The 17424-nt window shown below is 43.2% G+C and overlaps 2 protein-coding genes across 4 annotated transcripts; one reads left to right on the top strand and one right to left on the bottom strand.

Annotated features, from left to right (window-relative positions):
• The first annotated feature begins 3728 nt into the window (after nt 1–3728).
• Nucleotides 3729–6304, top strand: si:dkey-246e1.3 (uncharacterized). 2 transcript variants are annotated; one of them, XM_068726944.1, is made up of 3 exons: nt 3729–3852; nt 3941–4037; nt 4402–6304. In XM_068726944.1, exons 1-3 carry the CDS (start codon nt 3747–3749, stop codon nt 4619–4621), a joined length of 423 nt encoding a protein of 140 aa, XP_068583045.1. In that variant the 5' UTR covers nt 3729–3746; the 3' UTR covers nt 4622–6304. The 2 variants fall into 2 exon arrangements, with proteins under 2 accessions (XP_068583045.1, XP_068583044.1); XM_068726943.1 differs by having other exon boundaries at nt 4282–6304.
• xpnpep1 (X-prolyl aminopeptidase (aminopeptidase P) 1, soluble) lies at nt 6303–16753 on the bottom strand. 2 transcript variants are annotated; one of them, XM_068726942.1, is made up of 20 exons: nt 16623–16753; nt 15385–15509; nt 14930–14993; nt 14318–14422; nt 13842–13934; nt 13362–13505; nt 12992–13087; nt 10471–10552; nt 10121–10331; nt 9750–9839; nt 9592–9642; nt 9022–9080; nt 8735–8812; nt 8532–8603; nt 8300–8360; nt 8086–8155; nt 7686–7859; nt 7404–7480; nt 6839–6937; nt 6303–6584 (listed from the first exon to the last, which is right to left on the bottom strand). In XM_068726942.1, the coding sequence occupies exons 2-20, from the start codon at nt 15499–15501 to the stop codon at nt 6465–6467; spliced, it is 1863 nt and encodes a 620-aa protein (XP_068583043.1). In that variant the 5' UTR covers nt 15502–15509; nt 16623–16753; the 3' UTR covers nt 6303–6464. The 2 variants fall into 2 exon arrangements, with proteins under 2 accessions (XP_068583043.1, XP_068583042.1); XM_068726941.1 differs by lacking the exon at nt 16623–16753 and adding an exon at nt 15753–15928.
• Between the last annotated feature and the right edge of the window lie 671 nt (nt 16754–17424).

Genomic DNA, 17424 nt, shown 5'->3' with positions numbered 1-17424 from the left:
GATGGTCAGGAATTCACTGGCCAGTCAGAGAGAGTGGGGAGGGTTTGGGGAAGATTATAGGAGAGATGATTGATTGAGTCGACTTCATTTTATGACTCGGAAAAAAAACAAAACAAAATCAAGGATTCAATTGAAAAGCCCCTCGGCATAAATTGTTACTCTCAGTGGATCCACGCTGTGAATGCGGACATATGGTCAATTAAGGCCTTATGCAGCTTTGATTAAATGCTGTGCAGCACATTATTTTGCTGGAGCACATTTTGGGGCAAACAGAGAATAACAGAGAATAAGAAGCATGAGAAAGAAAGGGGACGTGGGTGAGAACATGAGGGAAGGCAATAGTGACTGATCGTGAGGTTGTTGGGTCGAAGCCGGTGTGTCTAATAACAAAGAGTCATTGAGCAAGAAATACAGTCTCACCTGCTTAGTCACTGTAAACTGCTGTGGATGAAAATGCCTCAAATCTAAATGTAAAACACAAAATGCTAAGGAGGCCTGATAAAAGGACCCTCATGGAAGAGCCTCAGTGAGAGTAATGAGGTCGTATATTAACAGCCTGCTGCGCTGATAAGTGAGGTGCCGGTTGTGAATACGCTGTGAAAGTAAGAGCGAGCATCAACACCGGCATTAAATATTATATTCAGTGTGTTTCCTAAAGCTGACATCCTCACAGATACTCAGCCTGGCAGCACATCAAAAAGGCTCACGTAACATAAACTGTATAAATACTTTCCCTCCTCAATACTTGATTGATGCAAACAGCCTGGATTAGCAGCTGCCAGATGTGGCTGTAATCGTGTAAGGCTGTGTATAGCATAACATACCATGTCCTACTCAAATGAAATGGAACTTATTACAGCTTAAAGCCATTCTTACTGAATTGGAGGTGAGCCTGTGTAGCTGTGTGTTTCTAAACTGGTTATTTTGTTGGACTTTTATTATATATCATAACCAGGTTTTAGGATTTAGTTTCCCATTTTGTATATTCATTTTTAAGGTATCTTTTTTTTTATACTATCTGTTATAATGTATTCATTGCTGACATTTTATCAACCACATCATTGTTTTATCCAATTTATTTTGTGATCCTTATTTTTTTCATACACTATGTACCCAATACTACTGTTTTATATATTTTGAAGCCTTAATATTTAATGATCTATGTGGTCCTGCCACAATACTTATGTGACATTTTTTACCAAAAACCCTGAAACATCTAAAAAAGTATCTCATTTAAACAGACTAACAATTTAAATAGAGGAGATCACCGTTGGATGTAAAAGTAAAAAATATAAATAATACAAAAATATGTGACTCTAAATGAAGTCAAAATAGACTATTTTAATTAGAAATCAACTCAATGAAGAGCACAAAGCAAAACCAGATGGCTTTAATCTCTTGTTGTTGATGCAGCATTGTCAGTTTGTAGCTAAAGAGAGAATGAATTCTGAGTTCAACCAGCAACACAAGCAGTTTGTTCTCTGGATTATTGTAATTTATGACCAAAATATCAAATGTTCTCCCTCCTTAGTCCAGTTTCTATCACCTGTTAGGATGCATGCTTAAAATTAACATTTGTATCTCAGTGTGTCAAACCATAAACATCTATAAACATGTCATTAAGTTGATGATAATACTACAATACTAATTAAAAGTACACATCTTTAATAAAAAGCTAAGTTAAAATGAAAGTAAAAACAATGTTTGCAGCAACTGATCGCCCGTCATGATAAACTTCGTCATTTCCTCCGCGGCGTTAATGTATTAGTTTTGACTTGGAATATTCCCGGCCTCATTCCCATGATAGCTGCCTCAGACAGAGTTTGGTTTATGCATACTGGTCTGCTCAAATAAACCATACCAGCTTAATGCCACCCACATGCCCCTTACATCAAAACAGCTCCACTCTGCAGAGAGCCAGGGTGGATGTGGAAATCAAACAGACCTTAAACATATATAAGCACATATATCAGCCTTTAAGATCACTCAGTCAGTCTCTCTCTCACTCTCTCTCTCTCTCTCTCTCTCTCTCTCTCTCTCTCTCTCTCTCTCTCTCTGTTTTTCTTTACTGTATGCTGACTTGGGATACAAAGGCCACCGCTGTCACTCAAGATCAAGCTGCCGGACTGATGAACGCCACAGAGCTGTCCTGTAGTGAGCTACAGATACTCAGGCAGGCTCTGACATCTAGTGGAGGATGGTTAAAATGCCAAACACACAAGCAAAAAGAAGGTTCATTTAGTTATATGAGTTCCAGTTTCTAACACTAATACTGTTGAAGTAATGCGTGAAAAGTGAAGACAGCTTGAGATTGTGATCGGTGTCCAGTTGTTCCATCATAGCTATGTGTGAGAGTTCGTTAATATCACTATTTCTCTCATATTAAACTAAATTAAAAACCATTTCCTGCTCTTATCTTTGGTTCATGACACACATTAGGTTTCATCCTCCTGTAGCGACTCCACCCTTTGAGCAGGTTGACACAAAGGTCACTCGCAAATTCTCTCCAAGTTCACGTTATAGAGCAGCTTGTCTCGTCAAACAGGGAAACAAAACCCTGCTTTAATTAGAAGCTTAACTAATTGCACAATATCTCCAATGCTGCTGCAGGGGGAAGTGAAGCATACGGAGGAAGGAGAATGCTGTCTTTGTTGCCTTTTTGCCGGTTTTGGCTCTGGCATCGGCCTGAGGACCTGGTCCTGCAATTCCTCTACTCCTGTCCCCGAAACACACAAAACAAGCAGTGATGAGCATAAAGACAACTGGTGGAGAAGTGCAACAGTTATGGCCAGTACATTTGACGCTGACGATTGGAATTCTGTCTGATTAGAGCAGATTTCGTGGAAAAGCTTCATTTAATTTAGTTGTTATTCTGCAGTAGAAGGTAGGCTTTACGTGATTTGTTAACTTCTCATGAGATTTAATATAATCCTGAAGTTGTGATTCAACAGAAAGTTAATTTATTATTTGCTTAAGTTATCTTTAGCTTCTCAAACATGAGCACTTTTCATGTAATTTTATCATAAATTGAACATCTTTGGACAGTTTTTCGGATTACTATACTATTTATATATGTAAAATTGGACTTTCAGAACTCATAATGGACCTTTATCAAAATTTTCTGACATTTTAGAGAGATTAATAAAAAAATAATTATCGGGTATATTGATAATGCAAATAGTCAAAGTTGAAGCCCTTATTTGGTACGGACGTTTTTGGAAGTATAGGACGGCCCGTGACGCATAACGTTATTTGTGTATACTAAGTACTGATGGCAGCAAGACGTCGCTCACTCTACTTATGGATGCATCCTCTAACATCAGATTGCTTTCAAGAACAAAAAGCTTAAAAACTCAAGACAACATACTGGAAGTTAACTGTGATTTGAAGTTCCTCTTTGCAGGAGTCTTTGCAAGCTGAACTCTCTGCTTTTGGGTCACCACTCAGAGCTTGTTGCAAACAGTAAAAAAAAAAAAAAAAGGCCCAACATCTCCCTCCCCTCAGTGTCCCCCCCCCCCCAAAAAAACGCTGAGCAGAATAATGAACAGTAAACAAGGGGAGTAGAGGGGGGGGGGGGGGGGGGGGGGGAGAAGATGGGGTGTCCAACTTGAACCGAGGGCTTAGACAAAAGCGGGGGTGTCTCCACGGCGACTGAGTCGAGCTGTTTCAGTCACATGGCCCGGGTTTCTATTGAAACCAGTGAAGCTCGGCATTCAGTCCATGTTTCGGAAGCCAATGGCAGCAAGATGAGTGGAGCCCAACAGGACGGAGCAATGACGGCAGACAGCCTCCATGTGAACGGGACGGCCGCTTTGGGACTGCACGACCAGGAGACGAACGCAGCTCTGTTCGGTGTGTTGCACTTTCACATCGAGAATATAATGATGCTTCCTTTTTACTCTTTTATGTGAAACTCTTTCTTCTTCTTTCTTCTACTCAGAGTTCAAAGTGTTCAACATTGTCATCATCGCCCTGGCCTTATGCATCCTCACGATCACGGGCCTGTACTGCATCACCGTCTGCTACAACCGAACCAGGTGAGCATCAGATTTCAGATTTGCTTTGATGCTTTGAAATTATTCTCACCTACACTAGGATCCGTGGAAGTTCCTACGTAGGTGTGTCCTAGTTTAATAGCACATAGGAAAAGTTGCATCGTTGACATTTTAATATTGAGTCTACTTGTGATCCTTCTGCTGAGCATTAGTCTACCATGAATAGAGCACAAGGCATCACATTAGGGTACGTTAAAGTCATTAGTGCAGTCATCTTCTCCACCAGGCAGTCAAAGAGAGCCCATGTGTATGAGAGTGCAGTGACCCGAGGCGAGCCGGCGGACCCCGTGGCGGTCAAAGCAGTGAAGAGGTCCACCAGCTTCATCAACCCTCTCGCCTTCTTCAGGAAACCAGAGGCGGCCAGGGACAACTCCAGGATCTACTACATCTACAGCAACCCGCTGCCCGTAGGACTGAAGGAGGAAGAGGACGAGTGGGCCGCCAAAGCCCCACAGGGACCAGATGGGCGCACTGCAGTGACGCTGCCGCTGTCCTTTCAGGAGTACGCCAACGATCCCAACAGCGGCGTCACCTTGGACCCGCCCATATTTTACATGCAGCTCTAGAAGGCGGTGAAGAGTTGCGCTGCGGGGCTGGGGAGGGAGAAAGTTGTCTGAATGTATCGAGGCGCACTGGAGAGACATCGCAACCTGGAAGGTGTGAGCTTTGAGGTGTCAGTCAAAGAGATGTCCTCATGTACAGGCCATTGAAGGGGCACTCCACCCATTTTACATATTAAAGTAAGTTTAGTCTAGGAAATGACCCTGATGATGTCATAGTGATGTCGTCAGGGTTATCTCAGCAAAGGCTTGGAGACTGCGAATTGATAAGAGAAAGCCTGCGTTGCCAGGTAAGGAACTTGAGATGCTATAAAGTTGCGTTTTATGGGGAAATGTAGGATTTGAAAGCTTGGTGCATATTAGGGACTAAAGTTCAGGATGTGTCCATTGCTGCTTCAATTTTGGCCATTATTTTGTCGCGTATGACCCTGCACATCAACATCTTAAGCGCCTGATTAACCTGAGGGCACCGTCTCGCTCACTGCAGGTGTGTGTGTGTGTGTGTGTGTGTGTGTGTGTGATTGCACGCAGGTGCGCCAGAGTCAGGGCACAACCATCAACATAATCAAGCCTCTTCTCTTCAATACTCTGCTGTCTCCACACTGCCAGATCGAAAACTTAAATACCATCCTGCTAGTCCCCTCAGCGACCAGCTCCATAACTCCCTCAGCCAGTATTTTTCAAAATAAATGTCCTTAACGTCGTATCTCACTCTGGGTTCACTATAGTTCTGCAGCCCTGTAACATCTTTGTTTTAGTCCGTCACTTGTTGTGTCTTATTAAAGTACAAAATGTAATCACTGGTGTCACCAGTTCAAAGTTCAGTCTACGTCCAAGTTAAAAAGTGTGTTAACAGTTTTCACTGTTTTACATGCAAAACAACATGGGCTGGTGCAAAAATGTGTGTCTGACATTGATCCACGCAAGTGCATTGGATAGCTGCTCTGACATCACTGGCTAGAAGTTTTAGCCAATAGAAAGTGGAGCGAGAGTTCTCCGTCCCTGAAAGATAGAAGCAGGTAGATTTTCACCACTAGTAGTGCTATGGAGCATTGTTATTTATTAGTGAGTCCCAGTTTGGTTTGTTCCGGGTACAGTCACGATCACATGACAACACGATCCACATTTCTGCCATGGTTACAGCTGTTCCGCTGACCGACAGGTCGGCGAGTACGGAGGCTAAGAAGCGTAGCAACGTGGCGACAGAGGCAGGGGATGAGAAGACTGCAAGCTAGCAAACATGGATGTAAACAGTGCAAGGTTTGAAATATTCAAAAAATGGCACTGCAGATGTTTTATAAAAACAGACATAGGCCTTGATGACTGCAACACTGAATGTAAACAGAACATCAGGGTGCCTTTAATTTTGAAGGAGCAAAAACGTAAATAGAGGATTATGCTACTAGTTAAATAGAGGCCTAATAATCATGCATATGTCTAAAGTTGTCATTGTGGATTTATTTTGAAAATGCATATTAGGGATAGTCTTTGAATATGTTATATATATATATATATATATATATATATATATATATATTTGTCATTTACTTTCTTTACTTCGTATTTTCTACACCTTAAGAAACCTTCTTCCACATCCGAATAACCTCAAAAAGCCTGAGCATGAAGCTAGTAGTTCAAGAAAAAGCTCGTTAGAGACACAAAGTAGCAGACGTATGAACATTCTCTCTTAATTTTTAAAACGATCTTTAATAAAACTGCTGATACAATGTGCTTTACAAAAGAAGCCAAGTGTGAGACACTGAGAAAGATGAGAAAAATACCAACGGTTATCACCGCGGAGCAATTAGATCTCCTGGGCAAAAGGATCGGATCGCGCAAGAGTCCGTCCTCAGACGATTGGCCGGGTCTCTCTGATCAGCCACTCCAGCCCCTCCCTCCTGCCTTGCCTCTCCATCTCCGCTCCAATCACGTCCCGGCACTTTCTGTTGTACTCGTTCACCCAGTCGCGCTGCGGGACACAAAAGGGGGGCCATGAAACCTTGAGGAGACGGTGGTTAAGTAGTGCATACGGTAATAGAAATAGATGGGAATATTAACAAAAACTCAAGTGCACAGATCGTGATTTGAAATGTGTACGGAGTGTTAAGTAGGCTACGTTTGATTGTTTTGTTGTATTTGAAGTCTTTACCAATAAAATGCTTTGAGACAATCTTTTAATGGGTGAATTTGATTATTTGAAATATTACAGTGGATATTCCTTACCTCCTTCTGAGTGAGCAGCTCTGTGCTCATCATCTTCACTTGGATGGGAACCAGAGTGAGGGGCTCAAATGTCAGACTACCTCTGTTTCTGTAGTTGTACTGAACACACAGACAGAAAAACACAAACATACTCATTTTCCTTATCATGAAAACTGACGCGATACTCAAACATAGTAAAGAACACCAACGTCTTTTCCCCAGTGTTTACTGGTTATTCCCCTGTTAGCGTCTCTCTCTGTGTTTTGTTGTGTCTGTGTGTGCTGGCGTGTCCGGATATCTACTCCATATATCTACTACGGCTGTCCAACCAGTCCACGCCAGATTGTTGTCTCCCCCTCAGTCGTATACACACACACACACTCGCTAAGGCCAATCGATAGCGCTTAGCGTTTGCATTTCCCGTGTCATAACCTGCTTTTCCTGTAATTCAAGATCACCATTTCGCTGCCTTCCAGCTACCAGTGCATGTGTATTGAGAATAAAAAAAAACCTTCCAAGCATCAAACTCTATTTGTGTGTGAGTTTATATGAACATCAGGCCTTGATCTCAGTTTGAAGGACCTACTTTGGTCTTGGCTGGTACGACGAGAACCACATTTTCGATGCGAATGCCAAAAGATCCGTCTTCGTAGTACCCAGGTTCTAGAAGAAAGAGAGAATTGAGGTGAAAGTTTACAACACAATCAAACGCAGAAAAAGGCAAAAAATTATTGAGTTTTGTGTCATGGTGCTTTTAACTTTTTCCAGCAAGACAAACGGCTCAATTTGACAGAATGAATTAAAAGACATTATAGAGTCCTGCTACTGCGATGTTCACCGGCTGAATCAAAAGCCCTCCCTGCCATACCATCGCTGACGATCATGCCGGCCTCCAGAGGTTCATCGGCGAAGGTCTTGTAGCTGATGCCGCACGGCCCCTCGTGGACGTTGAGGAAGCAGCCCACGCCGTGGCCCGTGCCGTGAAGGTAGTCCAGCCCCGACTCCCACAGAGCCGCCCGGGCAAATGAGTCCAACAGGTGGCCTGGAAGAGGTAACGCAGGATTAGAGCTGGAGATCACACCTTAAAGACATTAAAAAGTCATCAAACATATTTGACCAAATGTGAAACTGAATGGGTTCGTCTATGTGTTTTTGTCTAACAATAAGAGATCTTTATTGAACAAAAGACAATAATTCATCTGTCACTGTTTGTCAATGCCGAACATCCTGGTATTTACAGTGTAAGGCGTCAGATTAAAGGACAGCACCTTTGGTTCCGTTGGGGAAAACAGCGGCACTGACAGCTATGTGTCCCTTCAGAACATAGGTAAAGCATTCCTGGAGGAACGAGAGGGAGCACACAACACAAACAGTCAAACGAAATTAAATGTTGAAAATATGAACAGCTCAAATAGCTTTTTGTCAACAAACTAAACTCCGACTTGAGTTAGACTGATTGCGCTAGCAGATAAACAAATGTACCTTCTCAAAAGCTGATGGTGTCCCAAAGTGCATGGTGCGCGTGACGTCTGTGGTTCCATCACTGCCAAAGACACAATATGCAGATGTTTGCGTGTAAAGCACAAAAAACACACAAGTGCTCCTATGTCGTCCGCGTTCTTGGCATTAACAGGCATGGAGGTGACGATACAAGTCACGGCATGGCTGGTTAGGCTAAATGCAGTCGATGTGTATAATAATGATGTCGTTTTACACGTATTGAGCTCCGGAGTCGATCAGGTAAACTTCGTTCATGGAGAGGGTTCTGTTGGTTTCAGGCAGAGGTCTGAAGGAAAAAGACACACAAAAAAAAAAGGGCTTAGTCACCTATTATTACAACATTTTTCATAAAAAGAAAACAGCAGATACAGTTACACAAATCGAATACACTTGGGTCTGTTTCATAAGCCCGCTGACCTGTAATGTATGATCGCTCCGTTCGGACCGACGCTGGAAATTGTGGGGAAACTGAGGCCAACGAAATCTTTCTGTTGACTGAAAAAAGACAAAAATAGCATGAGAGTCGTCTAAATATCCAAAAATGCGTAATCTCTTCAGCGCACTGAGAGAATAAAACATGTTACAGTTGGAGAAAGCTTCAGTAGACATTTCACTACACCTCCATGTCCAGTAGAGGGGGATATGCCTCCAGTCATCTCTCAATACAATTTTTTTTTTTGCAAACCCTCAATGTGAAAACCAACCTGCGTAATTCTTCTGCCTTATCGGCAGCAGAGATCTCTGTCACAGCACCTTTTGGAATCTATAAAACAATGTCACGCGGAAAGCTTTTTAAATAAACACTGGCATATTTTACAATTGAAGCGCAAGCCAAGTTACGCAAGAACCTCCGACTGACGACAAGAGTTCCCACAATCACATCGACATACCAATCGTGGGACTTTCCAGCAAGCATTGAAGATTTGTTTCCGAGAATATGAGAGGATACAATATTGGTGTATTGGTCAGAATAACAGATACCGTAATTTTGGGAATCATCCAATTAACCATTAAAGTGAGAAAATGGTAATTATTCAAACAGTTGCTGTATCACATTATCACAAATATCCAAAAAGCAGGGGCTTCCTTTGAACAAAAAGTGTTTGGAAAGAAAACTGAGGCTCATTGGTGAATATAACATTATAAAATCACAAAAGAAAAAACAAAGACATCCTTGCAGATTTTCTTTAACGTTCAGTGGGAACCCTGTGAAGACAGACTGGAGGAATCTGTGATTTTTCTCCTATGGATCTAAAAGTGTGTCATGAAAATACCTCCTTTTCCAACCAAGCAAAGAGTTCACAAAGAGCAACTGCATCCTTGATCTGTTGGGGAAAATAGCAGAAGACTTAATACATTTTCTGTGAGGGGAACTCGGTCAGTTTATGAAGAAGTCGCGAACAGATTTTAGAGGCGGTCCGGAGTTTCTTACATGGGCCACTTTCATGCCTTGAACCTCAGCGGCGTTCTTCACTGCCTTGGCGAGGCAGAGCGGAGTGTATGGAATCGGAGACCTGTTGGACTGGAATACATTAAGAGGAAACAGTTTAAGAAGGAGTTGGTGTGACCAGAAATATTTCAGGCAAAGTATTGTGCCACCTGTCAAAGCCAAGAGAATTATGATGGTCACCAACCCGCCTTGACAGTAAATCAACCGTTTATAGCCGAGAGAATATGTCTGGTACAACGATGTGTTTCTCTCCTCCCGTCCGAAAAAAAACTGCAATTCATGTTGTAAGCGACAACGGATAGTATGAGTATAAAGAGACGGGTGACGCTTGTATGAACAAGTCTCTCTCTCACCTTGGGGACGACCTGTGTGAGAGCACAACTGGCCTTGTCGCAGATCCACACTTTGTCCTTGGGGCCGTGAGCCGCGCAGATGGCCTGGAGCTCCGTGTAGACCGACTCGTACGGGAACGTACGGATGCTCAGCTCAGGTTTGCTGGGGGAGTCCAGCTGCAGGTGTTCTCTCAGAGCGGGAGCAGAAAGACGCTTTAGGTCCACAAAAAGCCTGCAGAGAGGAAGTGTGTTATTTACAGTCTAAGACATACTGACCCATAAGTCACCATAACCATTTATTCAGTAGCATTTAGGTGATTAACGGAGCACTGACGTTGCCAATATGACGCTGCATGGTTGTATTCCATTACCTTATTGTGTTCATCCCCACAATGGCATATGCAAAGAAAACAGGGTTGTACTCGATGTCTGCACCACGGAGGTTAAAAAGCCCTGAGAAAAGGAAGCAGAACATTGCATTTTTATAACATTTGGTCAAATTGTTTCATCCCATTAGGACGGCGACAGTGTCGGTAAACAGTGCAGGTTAAAATACTGTACGGCTCTCACTGCATTTGCATTTGTTTGGTGTTCAACATCGAAGTTACGATTGGACTTTCACTCATCCTAATGTGGACGCCCGAGCGAATCCCCTTCAATGTAACGCCCCATTGAAACCCTCTTGTCCGAACGCTACCTGATGACAATCAAAATCTGCATTACTCTAAATAACACAAACCCTCCAGACCAGACACAATCAGAAACAAGAGCTCATTAGGCGCGGTGAACGAGGTGCTCAGACAGGCATCTAGAGGGACGCCGGAGCATCCCTGGGTCCTTGGATCGTGATCGTGCATCAAAACGGACTTATGTAACGGGAGTGATGCTGGGTACCGCTTTGCTTACACAACTAAAACAAAACTGCTAAAAACCTAATGAGACGACTCTGTACATCGACGAGAAAGCTCCCGAACAGACCCCACATTTACAGTTGTGGTCAAAAGTTTACATACACTTGTAAAGAACATAATGTCATGGCTCTCTTGAGTTTCCAGTTATTTCTACAACTCTGATTTTTCTCTGATAGAGTGATTGGAACAGATACTTCTTTGTCACAAAAAACATTCATGAAGTTTGGTTCGTTCATGACTTTATTATGGGTTAACAGAAAAAGTGATCAAATCTGCTGGGTCAAAAATATACATACAGCAGTGGTAATATTTGGTTACATGTCCCTTTGCCATTTTCACTTCAATTAGGCGCTTTTGGTAGCCATCCACAAGCTTCTGGCAAGCTTCTCGTTGAATCTTTGACCACTCCTCTTGACAGAATTGGTGCAGTTCAGTTAAATTTGATGGCTTTCTGACATGGACTTGTTTCTTCAGCATTGTCCACATGTTCTCAATGGGATTTAAGTCAGGACTTTGGGAAGGCCATTCTAAAACCCTAATTCTAGCCTGATTTAGCCATTCCATTACCACTTTTGATGTGTGTTTGGGGTCATTGTCCTGTTGGAACACCCAACTGCGCCCAAGACCCAACCTTCGGGCTGATGATTTTAGGTTATCTTGAAGAATTTGAAGGTAATCCTCCTTCTTCATTATCCCATTTACTCTCTGTAAAGCACCAGTTCCATTGGCAGCAAAACAGCCCCACAGCATAATACTACCACCACCGTGCTTGACGGTAGGCATGGTGTTCTTGGGGTTAAAGGCCTCACCTTTTCTCCTCCAAACATATTGCTGGGCATTGTGGCCAAACAGCTCGATTTTTGTTTCGTCTGACCACAGAACTTTCCTCTAGAAGGTCTTATCTTTGTCCATGTGATCAGCAGCAAACTTCAGTCGAGCCTTAAGGTGCCGCTTTTGGAGCGAGGGCTTCCTTCTTGCACGGCAGCCTCTCAGTCCATGGAGATGCAAAACACGCTTGACTGTGGACACTGACACCTGTGTTCCAGCAGCTTCTAACTCTTGGCAGATCTGCTTTTTGGTGGTTCTCGGTTGACTCTTCACCCTCCTGACCAATTTTCTCTCAGCAGCAGGTGATAGCTTGAGTTTTCTTCCTGATCGTGGCAGTGACAAAACAGTGCCATGCACTTTATACTTACAAACAATTGTTTGCACGGTTGCTCTTGGGACCTGCAGCTGCTTTGAAATGGCTCCAAGTGACTTTCCTGACTTGTTCAAGTCAATGATTCGCTTTTTCAGATCCATGCTGAGCTCCTTTGACTTTCCCATTGTAGCGTTTGTGGGCGTTTGTATCCAATGAGCCCTATTTAAATGGCCTCAGAGAAGTCACCATTTGTAGTCACTCATAATCACTCACAAGAAGTTAAGAGGCCATGCTATGAAGCTCATTTCATTGACACAACTTTCTAAGTCACCAAAATTGCTAATTCATGTTGCTGTATGTATATTTTTGACCCAGCAGATTTTGGCACTTTTTCTGTTAACCCATAATAAAGTCATGAAAGAACCAAACTTCATGAATATTTTTTGTGACAAAGAAGTATCTGTTCCAATCACTCTATCAGAGAAAAATCAGAGTTGTAGAAATAACTGGAAACTCAAGAGAGCCATGACATTATGTTCTTTACAAGTGTATGTAAACTTTTGACCACAACTGTATAAATCTACAAGCTCTGGGCTCACCAGGATACCTCCAAACATAAACCTGGGCTTAACACAGAGCTGCTATTTTAAGAGTTATCGTAACGAGTGATGGCTGTACTGTACTGAAGTACAATTCTGATGTTCCTGGTAAATGTACTTTACTCAAATATCTACAAACCGGAGGTGTTTATGTCTGAAATTTACAAAATTTGACGCTTCCATCACTGTGTTCCAGTATCTCTTTGGCAGAAGTAATTAAAGGGAAAAAAAGGATCCGTACATGCAATCTCATCCAACGCCGTGGCAACGAACCAGGTGACTTTCCTCTTCGTCATCTTGGCTCGCAGTGCAGTGATCTTGTCTTGCCAGGAAATGCCTAAAGGAAGTCAGTCACAGACAGTGAATTCATTACTACCTCCACAACCTGTGTATCCAGTTACATACCTGTATTTTGTCCGTCTTGGAATCAAAAGATAAGAAATGTAACACAATCCAAATTATGTGCAATACGCCTGCTCTCAATAAAATGAATAATTCTTCAAGAATTAAATCTACATTCTGTTAATGCGTGTTCTCTGTGTCTCTAGTTAGCGACTGTAAAACAGCCGCGTGGGTCATAATAATGGCGGTGAATGTCGCTCGCCACCTACCGGTGTACTCTAAGCCCAGGGTGCGGAGCTGTGTACTGGGTCTCTCCGGCCGGTCCATCCAGACCGCATCGATCAGGTTATCCTGCACTGCCACCAGAGAGTGGCCCGCACTGGTCAGCGCCCTGGACATGTTCTTCCACTGATCTGAAACATAACATGGGAAGAGTTGAGATGTGTTATGTGACAGAAAAGTATTTTTCTACTTGTGACTGTATTATGTGCTTTATTCATTGGTTGACAAAAACGGTATGGTATATGTCTGCTGTAGCTTCCTTCAAAGGAAGTATCCGGAAAGGGAGGGTTGTGGAATGTTCTTTAGTGTAGGGAGTATGTAAATTAGGAAGAAAAACAGATGTGTTAGTGAGACCCCCCCCCCCCCCCCCCCCCCCCCCCGTTATATGAGCACATGTATTATGGGAAGAGCGCAGTGTCCACGCAGTTCTGATTGTGTTAGTGTAGTTCTGTTGTACCGCGACCTACCAGCAGCGATGATCCAAGGATCGACTCCCACTTTGGAGTTCTCGGGCAGGATGCTGATCAGCCAGTCCTCCTGAGAGGGCGTCTCCTTCAGCCCTGGATACGATTATGAATCAACAAAACAGAGACGTAAAATAAAAGGCCCGAGTCATATCAATAGTTCACATGCAGCATCTTTGGAGATTTTGGACATAAATAGGACAATCTTGCCTTGTTTTTTTTTTTATTCTTAAATTAGGTCAAAACGTTCACGCTTTATCATCGGTGCTTTGATAGCAGTTTGAAGGGTGCTTGTTGTGTATACACACTGAATTCAATACAGAATCTGTAGTTCAAATCTTAATCTTAAAGTACTCAAAAATAACCAAAAACTGTTCAAATGAGAAACAAGAAAACTAAGCTAAGTAATGTATTACTTTACATTACTAAGAGGCCGTTTTCATCATGTACAGCAGAAACATCAGTTGGGGCCACATTACCCATCTTCATAAGGGTCCAGTTGTTGTCCATCTGCTGACTGGCCTGGAGGAAATACCGCCCATCGGTCCACATCGCGGCGTGCTGCTCTGTGACGATGGCTGTACCTACACATCACAACACACGAAGCGGATTTGACCCTTTCAGTCACAGGTCTGGTTCATGCAACAACGTCGTAATCAAGAAAACTGACTCTGGAATGGTGAAACTACTACTATTACTAGTCTGTTACACGTCTCATGTGTCAGTTGTGCTTGTGCAGTTCTGGGAAGCAAAATATACAGATATGCCTCTGAAATTAGAGCAGCGAACAAACAGTCTGAGACTGAATGAGCGCTTCTTTTTCAAGAGGTGCTGATTTCCCACAGGGATTATTCCAAAGTAGGCCACCTCGTCTGAAAGTACACCTCCGCTACCATCATAAAAAAAACTGATGTGTCATGTCGTACAAATACAATTTAACATGAGACGATGCATCGGGATCTGGGTGATTTAACCTGAATACAGCACAGGGTAAAAGTTGAACAAGAGTGAAAATGGAAATTCGATCTTAGCTACCGGTCTGCCCAACCAGGATGTGTTACATTGCCATTCACGCACACGCAAAAACATACCTGCGGAGCCATTAAATCCACAGATAAACTCTCGTCTGCAGTCGCACGGTGCAATGTATTCACTCTGAAAGTCATGGGGGCAGAGAGAGGAAGAGAGAGAGAGAGAGAGAGAGAGAGAGATCAGCTTTATTAACAATCAGTGGGAAGTGGCCATCAACCAGTCAGACATTTGAAATGCCACCTTTGCTGCTCTTCTCACATCATGTCTTGTGCACCGAGAGGGGGGTGGGGGGGGTGGGGGGGGGGGGGGGGGGTGGCAGTGAGCAAAGGGCTACAATTAATTGCGAAGGTCAGACAAGACGATCAAAAGGGAGTCAGGACACACACACACAAAGTAAAATAGGCAGGAACAGCAGCTGCAGGACCCGTGAGCGTATCACTCAAGTTTATATTTGGGTGCAATCAGGTATAAACGTAGCATACTGTACGTACGGCATGTGGGCGATCTCACTTACCTGGTGTGCATCTCCAGACGGGACGATGTAAGCCTGTATGGGCTCAGAGAAGAATTTACAATTCCTCATCGCCTGGCGAAGCTGCCTGAGCAGCTCTCCTGTGATCTTTGGGGACATGGCAGTGTCTGGATGGAGGACAAAACGCGACACGTTCATGCAATTTGTTACCACACCTTTTGAAAACACAGCTGCAATGTCAAGATAATTGCTGCTGGGATTTACCAAGTGCACACACCTACGTGGGCATGTATAATGTGAAAAGAATCGGTTCAATCTAAATTTAAAAAAAACACACAAATTTCACACAACTACCCTTTGATCAACACACATGAGGTTATTCAAACCCTCCCAAATGATCCAGAGATTACCTGACTTTTGGGAAGTCATGTTGATTTCCAGCTGACTGGAGCAGGACGGTGACTGTAGCCTAATGTTACCTGACTATTATCGTGGAGCTCCAAGTCACAGTCCACACTTGGATCTTTAACCTGCTGTAACACGCTGATAGAGCAACTGTCACATAAGTTAAACATTAAAAGAATAGCCCAATTGGCTGGCAACTAAGACAGTGTGCACGGGTGAATTCACCTTTATTATTCACGTTCACCTTAGGGCGTTACAGCGTCTACGAGCTGACCAATCACGTTGCAGTACGCTTCATCGATGAGCTCTCCTATTGGCTACCCGCTCCGCATGCGATTGTTGTTTACAAGTAGGCATTATGAGTCAGTCGCTTTCTACATATAACCTGCTGACGTTAGCTACGCTAGCTAACTAGCTCGAATAAAGTTAAGCGGCTGCTTGTGGTATTCTGTCATAGCCACGGGGTTTGGGTTGATGGGGCAGGGCGACTTTTTATTCACAAAGCATCACCGTTATCAACAGGCCAACCACAACACCCAACACCTAGTGGCGTTAATTCATTCGCTGAGTCGCCGCTGGTTTTAACGTGGGTGTGGTGCTAGCACGCCGGTTGGATAGAAGTATGTTTTCCCTCTATTTGCTCGGTTTTACGGCTCAAAGTAAACACTTTCTTTCCGCTTTAACAACGGACAATACGCTACAGACAAGCGCGTGTGGTAACCAACCCCCCAATCCCTCTGTGCTCGCGCTGTGCCCCACCACCGCCGATAGTTTACGTCAAAGTCCCCCCCCCCCCCACACACACACACACACACACACACACACACACACACACACACACACCACATGCAGCCAGTGAAATACTGAATACACACCCGGTGTTTTCGTCTTGTAAATGTGACTCTTGGGTTAACACACGAAGCGCTCCTTTATCAGCTTGGACCGTGTGTCAATTTACCAAACAAGAGGCTGCCATGTCGTTGTTGACGTTTTGGTCACGTGACTGCAGTTTCTTCCAGTCGACGCAGAGGGATCCAGACTCGCCTCCTTTTCTGTGAATAATAACCCAGACACCGAACAAAACAACACAACCTATAAATTTCGCTAGAATTATAATCCACGTACTGGCTGTACGCCAGGAGGATAGAATTACACCACGGCACAGACAGCAGCTACCATCAGGAAGTAACACATGTCAGGTACTCGTGCACAAAACTGTGTATATCATTAGTCAAAACTCAGTACTAGTATCTACTTCTAAAAGATGTGTCAAATCAATTGATAACACAACTGAGACTCAAGTTATTTAACTCGTCAATGTATGCTTTACTAGGCAATAGTATCGTTCCGCTTCTTGCTTTTATCCCCTTTTTCCTCTTGACACATTTAATCATTTGTCTATTTTTCCCCAGCAGTATGAATGATTAACAGTACCTGCACTGGGGGCATAAAGACCTATGATAGTTTTTTGGTTTTATTTAAAAGCTTACTTAATACAATTAATTGACTAATGCTGTATATATCAGTTATAAGCCATTGGTAAGTTAGTAATAAATAGAACTAATACAAGTGGTTGTAAATGTTATTGGCTTGTTAATAAATGGATTTTGGTCGAGATGCTCTGCAGCAATTTTCCAGAAGGTCTGAGGTCAATGGCAGCATTGTAACTGATGAACT

Source organism: Cebidichthys violaceus, unplaced genomic scaffold (genome assembly GCF_023349555.1).
Source record: "Cebidichthys violaceus isolate CVI_PGR_0920_01 unplaced genomic scaffold, fCebVio1.0.p SCAF_4, whole genome shotgun sequence".
NCBI lineage: Eukaryota > Metazoa > Chordata > Actinopteri > Perciformes > Stichaeidae > Cebidichthys > Cebidichthys violaceus.
Note: the sequence above shows the minus strand (reverse complement) of the source record. Positions and strands in the feature narration are given on the sequence as shown.

Coding starts and splice junctions, on each gene's coding strand:
- si:dkey-246e1.3 (XM_068726943.1), top strand. CDS start 3,747: ATGAGTGGAGCCCAACAGGACGGAGCAATGACGGCAGACAGCCTCCAT. Junction 3,853..3,940: donor GACGAACGCAGCTCTGTTCG/GTGTGTTGCACT, acceptor TCTTCTACTCAG/AGTTCAAAGTGTTCAACATT. Junction 4,038..4,281: donor GTCTGCTACAACCGAACCAG/GTGAGCATCAGA, acceptor CTTCTCCACCAG/GCAGTCAAAGAGAGCCCATG.
- xpnpep1 (XM_068726941.1), bottom strand. Junction 14,994..15,384: donor CGTCTGGAGATGCACACCAG/GTAAGTGAGATC, acceptor CATGACTTTCAG/AGTGAATACATTGCACCGTG. Junction 6,585..6,838: donor AGCTGCTCACTCAGAAGGAG/GTAAGGAATATC, acceptor TGTGTCCCGCAG/CGCGACTGGGTGAACGAGTA.